This window comes from Hylobates moloch, unplaced genomic scaffold, assembly GCF_009828535.3.
Source record: "Hylobates moloch isolate HMO894 unplaced genomic scaffold, HMol_V3 SCAFFOLD_11, whole genome shotgun sequence".
NCBI classification, from domain to species: domain Eukaryota; kingdom Metazoa; phylum Chordata; class Mammalia; order Primates; family Hylobatidae; genus Hylobates; species Hylobates moloch.
The window spans coordinates 61,968,381-61,981,957 of record NW_026652286.1 but is presented as its reverse complement, the minus strand read 5'-3'; the positions used below and the strand labels follow the sequence as shown (position 1 = coordinate 61,981,957).

Below are 13,577 nucleotides of genomic sequence, written 5' to 3'. Positions count from 1 at the left end.
GTGTCCCAGAGGTTCTGGTATGTCATATCTTTGTTCTCATTAGTGTCAAAGAACTTCTTGATTCCTGCTTTTATCTCATTATATACCCACAAGTCATTCAGGAGCAGGTTATTCAATTTCCATGGAATTCCATAGTTTTGAGTGAATTTCTTACTCTTGATTTTGAATTTGCATGGCAGTACAAGAGACGTTTTTAATTTCAGTTCTTTTGCTCTTGCTGAAGAGTGTTTTATTTCCAATTATGTGTGATCAATTTTAGAGTAAGTGCCATGGGCTGATGAGAAGAACGTGTATTCTGTTGTTTCTGGGTGGAGAATTTTGTAGCTATTTATCAGGTCCATTTGATCCAGTACTCGGTTTAGGTCCTGAATATCTTTGTTAATTTTATGTCTTGAAAATTAATTAATATTTTCAATAGACTGTTAAAGTCTACCACTATTATTGTGTGGGAGTCTAAGTCTCTTTGAAGGTCTCTAAGAACTTGCCTTATGAATCTGCGTGCTCCTGTGTTATGTGCATATATATTTAGGAAAATTAGCTCTTCTTGTTGAATTGAATCCTTTACCATTATGTAATGCCCTTCTTTTCTTTTTTTTAACTTTGTTGGTTTAAAGTCTGTTTTGTCAGAAACTAGAATAGAAAGTCCTGCATTTTTCTGTTTCCTATTTGCTTGGTAGACTTTCCTTCATCTATTTATTTTGACTTATGTGTGTCATTGCATATGAGAAGGGTCTCTTGAAGACAGGATACCAATAGGTCCTGGTGCTTTATCCAGCTTGCCACTCTATGTCTTTTAATTGGTGTATTTAGCCCATTTACATATAAGATTAGAATTGAAATGTGTGGATTTGATCCTGTCATCATGACGTTAGCTGGTTATTTTGAAGACTTATGTGATTGCTTTATAGTATCACTGGTCTGTGTACTTCAATGTGTTTTTGTCATGGCTGTTAACAGTCTTTCCTGTCCGTATTTAGTGCTTCTGTCAATAACTCTTGTTAAGACAGGTCTGGTGGTAACAAATTCCCTCAGCATTTGCTTGAAAGAATCTTATTTCTCCTTCACATATAAAGCTTAATGTGGTCAGATATGAAATTCTGGATTAGAATTTCTTTTTTCTAAGAATGTTGAACATTGGCCCCCAATCTCTTCTGGCTTGTAGGGTTTCAGCTGAGAGGTCCACTGTTAGGCTGATGGGCTTCCCTTTGCAGGTAACCTGGCCTTTCCCTCTAGCTGCCTTTAACATTTTTTCTTTCATTTTGTCCTTGGAGAATCTGAAGAGTATGTGTCTTGGGGATGATCTTCTCAAGTAGTATCTTACTGAGGTTCTCTGCATTTCCTGAATTTGAATGTTGGCCTATCTAGCTATGTTGGGAAAATTCTCATGGATTATATCCTGGAATATGTTTTCCAAGCTGGTTCCATTCTTCCCATCTCTTTCAAGTACACCAATCAGTCATAGATTCAGTCTCTTTACATAATCACATATTTCTTGTAGGTTTTGTTCATTCGTTTTTCTCTATTCTTGTCTGCCTGTATTATTTCAGAAAGACAGTCTTCAAGCTCTAAGATTCCTTCACTTGGTCTATACTGCTATTAATACTTGTGATTGCATTGTGAAGTTGCTGTAGTATTTTTCAGCTCTATTCTTCTCTAAACTGGCTTATTTTACTGTCAGTTCCTGCAATGTTTTAACATGATTTTTAGCTTCCTAGAATTGGGTTACAATACCCTCCTTTAGCTTGGTAAACTTTGTCCCTATCCATATTCTGAATTCTACTTCTGTCATTTCAGGCATCTCAGCCTCAACTCAGTTCTGAACCCTTGCTGGAGAAGTGATGCAGTCATTTGGAGGAAAGAGGGCACTGTGGCATTTTGAGTTTTCAGTGTTCTTGTACTGATCCTTTCTCATCTTTGTGGACTTATCTGCCTTCAATCTTTGAGGTTGGTGACCTTTGAATGGAGCTTGTTCTTTTCTTTTTTTTTTTTTTTAAACAGTCTTGCCACTTTTCTGCAGGGCTGCTGTGTTGTGCTGGGGGGTCGACTCCAATCACTAGTTGCCTCAGATTTTACAGTACCTAGAGGAATCATCAGTGACGGCTGGGAAACAGCAAAGAATGCAGCCTGCTTCTTACTCTGGGACCTCCATCCAAGGGAGTTATAGACATGTTGCTGGCCTGAACAGACCTGTAGGAGGTGGATGGAGACCCCACTGGGAGGTCTTACCCAGACAGGAGGAAAAGGACTAGGGACCCAGTTTAAAAAGTAGTCTGGTCACGTTTTTGTAGAGCAACTGTGCTGTGGTGGGGGTCCACTTCAGCCCTTGGTTGTCTTGGATACTCCAAAATCTGAAACCTGGGATGGCTAAGTCACCCAAACAGCAAAGATGGCGGTTTGCCCCTCCACCCGGCAGCTCCATCCCAGGGTGTCCTAAAACCTCTGTTAGCCAGAGAACACCAGTGGGGGTAGCCAGAAACCCTAGTTTGGAGGCTCCACCTATTGATGAGGAATGCAGTTGGGGAAAGAAGTCTGGCCACGTTTTTGTGAGGCTACTGTGCTGTGCTGGGGTACTGCTTCCACCCCCAGTCATCTTGGGCTCTCCAAAGCCTAAAGGTGGGAATGGCTGAGCCACCCAGACAGCAAAGATTGCAGCCCACCCCTCCACCCCCTTCTCCCTGCCCCCCACTACCACCCAAGAGCTCTTTCCCAGATAGGCACAACACTGCTACCAGTGGCTGGCTGGAAATCCAAGCCAGTGGGTCTCATCCTGTGAGGTGCTGTGGAAGTGGGGCCTGCAGACCATCACTGCTCAGGGCCTTGAATTCGGCCTCCTTTTTATGGGTATGCATGGGGGTCTAACCTCCTGCTTTGCTGGAGTTGCAGCTACTTTTGCCATGAAGCCTGGAAAGCTGGAGTATCTAAAGCTCCTGGGTCTCTGTGCATGCCTGAGTGGCTGTTCTGCTAAGACTCCATGCAGCTGTGTATCAGACTGAAGGCCCTGGTGGAATGGGTTCACAACGGTATCTGCTGACCTAAGGGTTGCAAAGGTCCACGGAAAAAGCACGGTTTCCTGGGGTTGCACATTCGCTCATCATTTTCCTGGGTGGGGGAGGTTCCCTTGACTCTGTGTCATTCCCAGGTGGGCCGTTGTCCTGCCTTGCTTTTCTCCATTCTCCTTGGGTTGGGTTGTTTCCTTGATTAGTCCCAATGTGAGCACCTGTTCATTTCAGTTGAAGGTGCTGTATTTACTTGCCCCTTCCATTTCTCTTTGTGAGAGCTACACACCATAGTTGCTTCTAGTCAGTCATCTTGGTCACTCCTCTATTCCATTCTTTTGAAACCAAAGCTTAATGGCATTTAAATTTTATTTAAAATCCCTATCTGAAAAAATGTAATGGTGACCGCATCTAGCCTCTGTCCCTGAAAGCCAGCACCTGGTATTCTTATGAATATTCTTTCTAAATCAATTAGAACATGTAATGATTCCTGTGTTCTGAATTAATTGGTATCCCTATACTGAAGAGCATAAACAAATTTTTTAATTAAGGAGTTGAGCCATAGGACCAAGTCTTGGTTCGGCTACTGTACAAGTTGTGTGTGACTTTGCTGGCCAATGTTCTTTGAGCTCAGTTTGACTGTTTTAAGAATGGAGATGGTAGACATGATGCTACTAATGGGCTACCTCACAGTGGTGTGATGAGAAATGAGGCAATCTGTGTAAACAGTTTACTAGATGTGATGGTCTGTGAAGATGTGATGTCATATATGTTATATGAAAAGAAGACAAGAAGTTATAAAACAACACCAATGTTTAACATAATAATACCTGGAGAAAACATCACTTGTAGAACTTGGGTTTTCTTAAATTATATGTAATTATATACCTCTTTTGTTAGGTTGTATACCAAGCTGTACATCAGTGGTGTACAATCAACTCTCAGAGTGTAGTTTCCTGAAAAAAAAGAAAAGAATAGATTTTAAAATTTAACTTATTTCTGTTATTATTTTCTTCAAAGACCACTGCTAAATTCTTACCAGAATGATTGTTTTAAAACCTGATTTCAATGGTAACTCTCCAATGGCTTCCCAACTAACTCTGTAAAGTCCATCATCTTCACCATGGCCCACAGTGCCATATATGAAACCCCAGGTCACCTCTCAAAATCTGCATTTTACATTCTGCCCAAGAATACTCCCTCAGCATCTTTGCACACACTGTCCTTCCAGCCTGGAACAGTATTCTGCATTATATCTGCATGACTAACTCCTCCTCCTGTGGTCTAATGTCATGTTTTTCTGAGAGATTTCCCCTGATCACCCTACCTAAAATAGCACTCTCTTACCCCCTAATTTTAGCCACTCTCTCTTTTAACCTTGGCTCATGTTTCTCCATATTACTCATCTATTTAACATAAAACATATTAAGTACTTGTCTTTTTATTATTGGCCCTCCCACTAGATGATAAGTCCCCTGGGATAAGGTGCACTCTCTTGTTTGCTGCCATACCCCAGTGCTTAGAACAATCCTAGAATTTGGCATTTAACCAATCAATATTTGTTGTGACAATGAATTTGTGAACTAGGTACTCTTCTTAGAGTTTCAGTCATTCCTCAGGAGGGGGCTGGTGGTTGTGACAATCAAGTGAAGCACCCAGGAGAGGTGTTCTTGGGAAGCCAAGACAGCACAAGGAGGGGCTGCTGATTCAGGAGGAGTTTTTGGGGAGGGAAGTCAAGACAACTTCACAAACTTGGATAGGGGACTCTTGAACTGGGTTTTCTAGAACCAGGACACAGTTGGGGGGAAAAATGGTATTTGCAGCTAAAGGCATAGCCTGTGCAAATGCCCAGAAATGTAAACGCACATGAAACACTCAGAGGATGGCAACTAGCTTTTATCCCAAAGCCTCAGATCCATGTTTGAGAACAGCAAAAGTTGAGGCTTTTAAAATAGTGACAGCGCAACAGAATTGTTTATGGAACTTAAATATTTCATTTTAGACTCTAAAATTTATCTGGGAAAATAAATATGTACAAACAGCCAATGTAATTTTTAAAGCAGAAGTGCTTATAAGAGTGGAAATTGGGGAGGGGAGTAATTTGGCAGCATTTATTACAATTTAATTGCCCACATCCTAAGATCAAATAAATATACTTGTAGCTCTCTACCCTCTCTTCACATTATACCAAAAAAGCATGCAAATAAAACAATATTAACTACAACAAACTGAAGCAATCTGTCCAGCAGCTAGAAAATTGATACAGAATTTGTCCTATTGAATACAATGTAGATTTTTGTTGTCTGGTGGTAGTGTTAGTTTTTTAAGTGAAACAGAGATATGTGTTGATATGGAAAGTTTTTCATAATGTGTTGCTGAATGAAAAAGGCAAGTTGTAGAACCATTTAGCTGTAATATGATACCAAATACCTGTATAAGGTGGTGAGAGACAATAGAGTGTAGTGGTTAGAAGGGTAAAGTTGGAAGAGACCAGTCTGATTTGAGTCTGAGCTCAACCCTTCACTAGCTGTGTGGCCTTGGGAAAGTTACTTAACCTCTCTGAGTGTCAGTTTCTTCTTTTATACAAAAGAGATAATAAAAGTATTTACCTACTTATCTCAGAGGGTTATTGTGAGTACTGAATAATTTTTTTACATGTAAAGCGTCTGAGATAGCACCCACTACACTCTTGGTGCTTTGTGAAGCTAAATTCTATATATTAATGCCAACATGATGGAAACACCCAAAACTGAGGACAGTAATACCTTTGGAGAGAGGACTAAGTTTGAGAGTAGTTTGCATTGGGGAGTTTTGCTTGATTTGTAAATTTTACATTTTAACATTAGAAATTTCAGAATCTGTGATTATTTGTATTATTTGAGAAAGAAACATTAATACAATGTAAAAATATAAAACAAGTGAGATGAATGGTGTCCCAAACATATAGTACCTCCTGTCCTTTGTTCTCAATTTTGAAAATTATAGAGACACAATGAAGCAATTTCAAGCCAGGGATGACATAAGTAGCAAAGCTTAATGAGTTTTTAAAATACATTAAAATATCAAATCTTAAAAAACTATGGCCAAGTATGGTGCCACACACCTGTTTTCCCAGCTACTTGGGAGGCTGAGCGGGGAGGATCAGTTGAGCTCAGGAGTTTGAAACTATCCTGGGCAATACTACAAGATCTCATTTCAAAACAACAATAACAACAACAACAACAACAAAAAAAAAAAAACAGAAAAAAACTATCAATAAAGAGAACATTATTCTACATTTCAAGAAAATATATTTGGAGCATTTATTCTGGGTGGGCATATAATATATATATATATATATATATACACATATATGTATTTCACCTTATTATGTGTTTTAAGTAGGTGTAATGATATTAATCAAAGTTAACTTTTTTTGACATTTACTCTGTACAAGGCACAGGTCTGGGAGATTTGCAAATGTAACTTTTTTTGCCCTTACAGGAGCCTTTGAGATAGGGGCTCTTAGAAGTTATATTTAGAAGTGAGAAAACTGAGGCACAGAAAGTAAGCAGCTTGGGTCACACAAATAGGAAGTTGCAGGGCCAGGAATGAATCCAGGCATCTGACGCCAAAGGTCAAGCTCTCAGCCACTACCCTAAGGGAAGGAGAAAAGAATAATCAAATGCACTGTGTAAACTAACTTTCAGAACAGTGTAGCTCAGAGGCATTGACAAAGAAGAAAAGGAAGGTTGGGAGCTGTGGCTCAGACCCGTAATCCTAGCATTTTGAGAGAACAATGTGGATAGACAGCTTGAGCGCAGGAGTTTGAGACCAACCTGGGTAATATGGTCAACCGTCATCACCACTAAAAATACAAAACTTAACTGGACGTCTAGCGCTTGCCTGTAGTCCCAGCTACCAAGGAGGCTGAGGTTGGAGGATCACTTGAATCTGGGAAATCAAGACTAGTGAGCCATGATCGCTCCACGCACTCCAACCTGGGCTGTGGAGTGAGACCCTGACTCAAAACAAACAAGCAAACAAACAAAAAAAAACAGAAAAAGAACAGAAACAGAAAAACAAACAAACAAACAAAAAACAGAAAAAGAACAGAAACAGAAAAAAAAACAGAAAAAAAAAAAAAAAACAGAGAAAGAAAAAGAAAATGCCAATGCGACTCCATCAAGGTCTCATGTTCCAAGTGTTGACATGGCAAATTTACTAATACACTAAAAAAAAAATTCTAAAAAATTCCCCCTTCATTCATTTAGTCCTTTTTTTTTTTGCAACCGTACCACAAATATTTATTTAATAAGACATTAGGAATCTAGGAGTGAATAAGCAAGATACTGTCTGTTCCTTGTTAAAGAATACAGTCTATTACTTGTAAAACAAATAATTACTTAATAATGACAGTGATGAGTGCCACGAAGACATGTCTTCCCTGAAAAAGTAACATTTCAAAGGAGGGTCTAAGGATAAGGATTAAACACGTAAAGAGGTGTTGAAAAGCAATCTGAGTGTAGAGAACAGGAGTGCAATGGCTGGGATGCTGCATATGGTCAAGATATAGATATATTAGTGGAGCTGGATTGTAGTGACAATGGACTCTTTCATTTTCGTGGAAATCAGTCTGAGATTTCCTTTAGTTTGGTCCTTTGCTTATTAAACGTATTTCCATTCCTCAAAGTCAGCCTCAAATGCCTCAAATCCCATTTCTCAAGCCTTTCCTGAAGTTTCTATTATTCTTTCCTCTGAATTCCCAGAGTGGTTTTATCCTATCCTTTCTAAAGTACCTGCATACATTACAATTCAAGACTGATTTAGTATATTATCTATACTGAGTGTGCCACCATGCCTGGCTAATTTTTGCATTTGTAATAGCTATGGGGTTTCACCATGTTGGCCAGGCTGGTTTCAAAATCCTGACCTGAAGTGATCCACCCGCTTCAGCCTCCCAAAGTGCTGCGATTACAGGCGTGAGCCACCGCACCTCACAAATGATACTTTTTTTCTACACCATTCTAAATCATAGAACTCTTTAGGTCCCTGACTTAATCATTCAACAGATGCTTACTAAATTCCTGCCGTATATAGAAAGAAATCTGCCAGATGAAGCTAATCAAAGAACACTGCTTTTCTGAATTAGCACTCTATACTTCAAAGCAAAAAAAAAAAAAAGAAAGAAAAGAAAAGATAAAAAAAAACAAAAGGAAAGGAAAGAAGAAAAGAAAAACCTGCTCACCTAGGGCTCACCCAACTCTCAACTAGGGTTCACACACTGCTTCCTGTCAGAGGTTGCAGTAGATTCCCCAACCACACGTTAATACATAGCCTTCCTTGTTAGTGCATAATTTATTAACTAGACTGCTGCTCCTAGTTTAATCACATCTTTTCTTATGAGACCAACAATATTCACCTTCTATAGACGAGTCAGCATTAATATAAGCCACGCCACGCTCTTGAAGGAGTCTTGAATTCTCCTATAATAAAAAGGAAAACTATAAATATAAAGTTACAACCCACTCCCCCTCCCCCACAAAATGCACGTCTACATTTAATGTATGTAGATTTCTAATTGAGCTGACCCATATTAATGACAAATTTGACATAAGAAATTCTCATAAAAGAGCTGCTTTGAAAGAATTTCAATAAAGATTACTGGTAGGAAACAACAAGCAAAACTTGTTAAAAGCTAATATTTAAGATGAAATTGTCCATATACTTATGGTAAGTGGAAAAAGTTAATTTCTTAACAATACTGTAGTTTATCCTTCAAAAAATTGTCTTAGCTAACATGAATGACCTGAGACTTTTCAGTGAAAATCTTCCAATAAACATCTCATTATTTAAGCAGAGAATCGTGTCTGATTCATATGGAATGAAGGTATTTTAAGTGTATGAAATTTCAAGTTAAATTTCATATTACGAAAAATAAGTGAACTTAAATCATCTCCTGACCATGAAGTCAGGCTCTCCTGTAGGATGGCACCATCTCCTGGTCAATATTGATAATTGCACACTTTTAGAACAACGCGCGTAACAAAGTTTTTTTGAGATCTCAATGTGGATTCTGAGTCTCTAAAATACGTAATTTCCTAAGCATTCTGGCTATAAGATAAAAAATGAAAAAAAATGCAACTGTAAGTGAAAAAAATAATTTGAAAGACACAAATTACACCGTCAAAATATTAGTTTCTTCTAGATAGCGGCAAAATTCTGTCTTATAAAACTTTGACTAAGTCTACAGGAGCACCATTTTTTTTTTTCAAAGAAAATTGAAGTTCACAGGGTTTCACATAATATCTGGAGAATGAAAGGAGCCAATAAATATTTACAGCATGACTGGAAATTAATGGAATAAACATTGACTTTGCATATATTTACTTTATAGCTAACGTTTCTGTTATATAAAGCCAACAATACATGCAGGTAAAATTACTTTTCAAATGGCTTAGTAAATATTCTGTGGTGGAAATTTCTGCCTTACTTTTAGCATAATTTAACATAGAGCGGGTCATTATGAATTAAGAAAGATAAATGAAAAGTATACCTTACCTCCTAGCACTTTGGGAGCCCGAGGCAGGCATATCACTTAAGCTCAGGAGTTTGAGGCCAGCCTGGCCAACACAGCAAAACCCTGTCTCTATTAAACATAAAAAAAATTAGCCAGGTGTGGTGGCACATGCCTGTAATCCCAGCTACTCAGGAGCCTAGGGCAGGAGAATCGCTTGAACCCGGGATGCTGACGTTGCAGTGAGCAGAAATCACATCACTGTACTCCCGCCTGGGCAACAGAGCGAGACTCTGTATAGTTAGCTTTAGGAGATATTTTGGAAAGTGTAATAGAATCATGATAGAAATCAAACATGATACAGGAAAATTTGGCTTCGTGGTCAGGAAATAGAGACAATTTAACTTCATATTTTTCATAAATTTGAAATAGCTTCATTCCCTTTGAATCAGACAAGATTCTCCATTTAAATGACATGTTTATGGGAAACTATTCACTGAAAAGTCTGTTAGGTCGTTCATGTTTGCTAAGACAATATTGTGAAGAATAAACTACAATATGATTAAGAAACTCCTTGTTTTGATGTTTGGTTTCTAGCATATCTACTTATTTACTCTCATACTCCCAGGAAATAAAGATAAATTAATTTTGACAATTGACATTAAGTGGCTCTGAAAGGTTCAAACAAAACTTAGTTCTTTAGCAACAGAGATTTTTATTGCTGATTTTTGAACAAGAATATGTTGCTTCAGATTTTAGGGAAAAAACTTTGAATACTTTCTCATTATATTCACTTCTTATTTTTACATGCTTGGCAAATAAGTCCTGGCTACTTTATTTTATAAAAATTTATATTATAGCAAATTATCAACTAACCTCTGCCCACTCAGTAGAACCAAGAAGACCAAATTCTTCTGCATCCCAGCTTGCAAACAAAATTGTTCTTCTAGGTCTCCACCCTAAAATGTATGTGTATATATAAATGATAGAAAAAAATTCATAGTATACCCAGGACACTACCAAGCGCAGATTGGAAAAAAAAAAAAAAAAAAGTCATTGATGGTTTGGGAAGGGCAAATTGTGGTAAAAATCTTTACTTAGGTATTTTTCTTTTGTAAGATTTTAAAGTTGTTGATACAAAATAGCACAATTACATAGAAAAGGGGGGAAATGTGACAGTAAAAATCTTGCGAGATCATGAAACATTCTAATAGGTTTATAATGATTCGCTATGCATAGGAAGTCATCGGTGGTCTGCAACTGCCTAGAACAAAGAAAGAAATTTCTAGATGCATTTGGTGTTCTGAAAGCAGATATAACTGAAAGAAAATCCTTTAGAACTCTTTCCTGTTGTTCTGACATCAAATGAACAATTGTTCAGTATCAGCTGGTCCGTATGATTTCACTCCATTCTCTGCCAGAATTAATCAACAAGGGCTCAGTTAGCAACAGCAATGTTTGCTGTTGCTGAAAACCACATAATTCAATAGAGGGGTGATGTGTCTCGGAGGTTATAAACACTGACCTTGGAGTTAAGGCAAGATCTTGTTTCAAACCCTGGTTTTCTCACTAGCAGCATGACTGAGGGAAAGTTATTCAAACCTACTAAATTTCCATTTCTTCATCTGTATACAAGGAACAAGAGAGTAAAGATGAAGACATCACTTGATTGTGGGAGGATTAAATGGAATAATGTTTAGAAAGCACTGAGTAGGTGCCCCCAAAATTGTGAGAAGTCATCATCTTAGTAAATATTCACGTGTGCTTAAGAATGTGTATACTATAGCTGTTGACTCAAGTCTTTTGATTTGTCAATAGTATTATTCAAATTTCCTATTATTATTCATCAGCACTCCATTTCTTTGGCATATTCTATAATTGTCACAGTGATGTTTTGTATAGTTACCACAGGGATTTCCTAGCAAAATCATGAAACATTTTTGTAATAAAATTAAACACTACCTACTTCATGAACTATGTAAATTTAGGTTTCCATTGTTTTGTTTTCTTCAAATATAAGATAGCTGTATAGAAAAAAGAACTGAGCACCTTTACATTTTATTTTAAATAGAGACATCATGGTTTTGTGGACTGGTAGTCAGAAATTTGAGTTTGAGCCCTGATTCTCTTATTCTGCCACATGCTACCTACATAATCCTGGGGAAATTACTTGATTCTCTAAACCGTGGTTAACTCATATGTAACATGAGGAGATAAGCAAATATGTCTGCTCCCTAGTTGTTATGACTTCAAAGTAGATGGGACATATAAAAACAGTTTCTCAAAAAAAAAAGTAAATACTATGCAAACAACGTACAATATTGTTTTTATTGTTGATAAAAATACATAGATTACATTTTACAGTCCCAGACACCTTGTTTGCAGGGTCAATAAAGAGAATGAACTTCCTGCTCTCAATGTGTAATTATTATTATTATTTTTTTTTTGAAACGGAGTCGCGCTCTGTCACCCAGGCTGGAGTGCAGTGGTGCAATCTCGGCTCACTGCAAGCTCCGCCTCCCGGGTTCACGCCATTCTCCTGCCTCAGCCTCTCTGAGTAGCTGGGACTACAGGCGCCCGCCACCACGCCCAGCTAATTTTTTGTATTTTTAGTAGAGATGGGGTTTCACGGTGGTCTTGATCTCCTGACCTGGTGATCCGCCCGCATCGGCCTCCCAAAGTGCTGGGATTACAAGCGTGAGCCACCGCGCCTGGCCGTAATTATTATTTTAAAAAGCAAACATTTGAACTAAATTTTACTTTGGCTTTCATATGAAGATTCTAAAATGGCTAAAGTGGTGATGTTACGAGTATAAACCTAATTTTTGTGAGAGCACACCAGGGCTCAGGGTATGGGAACACAGATTCCAAACTTTTGACAGAATCCCATTAGACCTAAGGCCAGTATTTCTCTGAGTACAGCATCTATCTCCTTAATTACTCTATACACTTAACCTGAGGTCTGGGGTTAGAAGAGATGGAGGAATGTCTGCTTACAGTCTCTGACTAGGAAGCTTTGGCTTATAATCTAATTTCAGCGTGTTTTCTCCAATAATGTAACCCATCTTCATCTTCTTAGTTGCGAAGAACAACCATTAACAGTATAATTCCTTTATTTCAGATTATCACTTAATACATAAATATCAATAAGTGTTATATAAATAAATGCAAAAATAAATAAACAATGTAATTAACCAACCAACATTAAAAATTGTATTGGTATTTTTACCAAACACATGTAATGGTTGAATTAGTATTTTTATACTCTCTTTACAGAAGACTAAACTGAGACTCAGATAGGTTAGCTTTTTTGATGTTTGTTGTGTTACCTTCCTTTTTCAGTGTTCCAAAGCTCCTCACAATTTCATGAACCACAGCTGCTCCACTCTGAGGGTCAATACCACCAAACACCCATGAGTCCCGGTGACCTCCCAGAATGACATATCTGTCTAGAAAGCATAGATACAAGATTATTTGTCATTTCAGGTCAATAAAAGAGAAAATTGCAAACAACTCAATAGCATCTAAATACAAAGCACTCATGACTCAAAAAAAAAAGATTAGGTTCCCCAAGATTTGTGAAAATATGTTATTTCTAATTTTAATATGTGTTTCTTCTATCTGAGAAAGCATAAATGTGATAAAGCAAATATATATTTCAATGTATTACTATAATTATAAGTACTACATTAAGTAATTAAGAAAGTTTAATGTTATCCTTATTCACATTTTTTGTAATTCTCTATTACTCCTCTCTTACCTAACTTACCACTTTCTAATATATTCAAAGTAAGAGAACATAGTGGCCACATAAGAAGTTCTCCAATTCCTATTCTTTCTATGCAGTTTTTAAGGGACAGCTCAAGCATTTTCTATAGAAGAGGGAATTTCTCTGCCTACGCAGCTCTCAGGAGTGATAAAGCATTGATCACCCTTAAGCATATGGCTCCCTTCATAAACTGTCAACTCTTTGTCTCGGGTCTGTGTCTTCTTTTATCTCCCCATTTCCGATGCTTATCACGGAGCTGGCACAAAATAGTACTCAGTATTATTAAATAGTAGCCACTTATATATTGTTTAGTACT

General features: G+C 37.7%; 1 protein-coding gene across 6 annotated transcripts in view; it reads right to left on the bottom strand.

Annotated features, from left to right (window-relative positions):
• Positions 1–13,577, bottom strand: part of LOC116476797 (Putative N-acetylated-alpha-linked acidic dipeptidase) — a 64,707-nt gene that overhangs the window by 13,843 nt on the left and 37,287 nt on the right. For all 6 annotated transcript variants that reach the window (XM_032167135.2, XM_032167136.2, XM_032167134.2 and 3 more), the window contains 4 exons: positions 12,822–12,941; positions 10,369–10,451; positions 8,398–8,461; positions 3,885–3,952 (listed from right to left, as the gene is read on the bottom strand). In XM_032167135.2, coding sequence (XP_032023026.1) covers positions 3,885–3,952; positions 8,398–8,461; positions 10,369–10,451; positions 12,822–12,941 — 335 coding nt within the window. The remainder of the gene's footprint in view (positions 1–3,884; positions 3,953–8,397; positions 8,462–10,368; positions 10,452–12,821; positions 12,942–13,577) is intronic.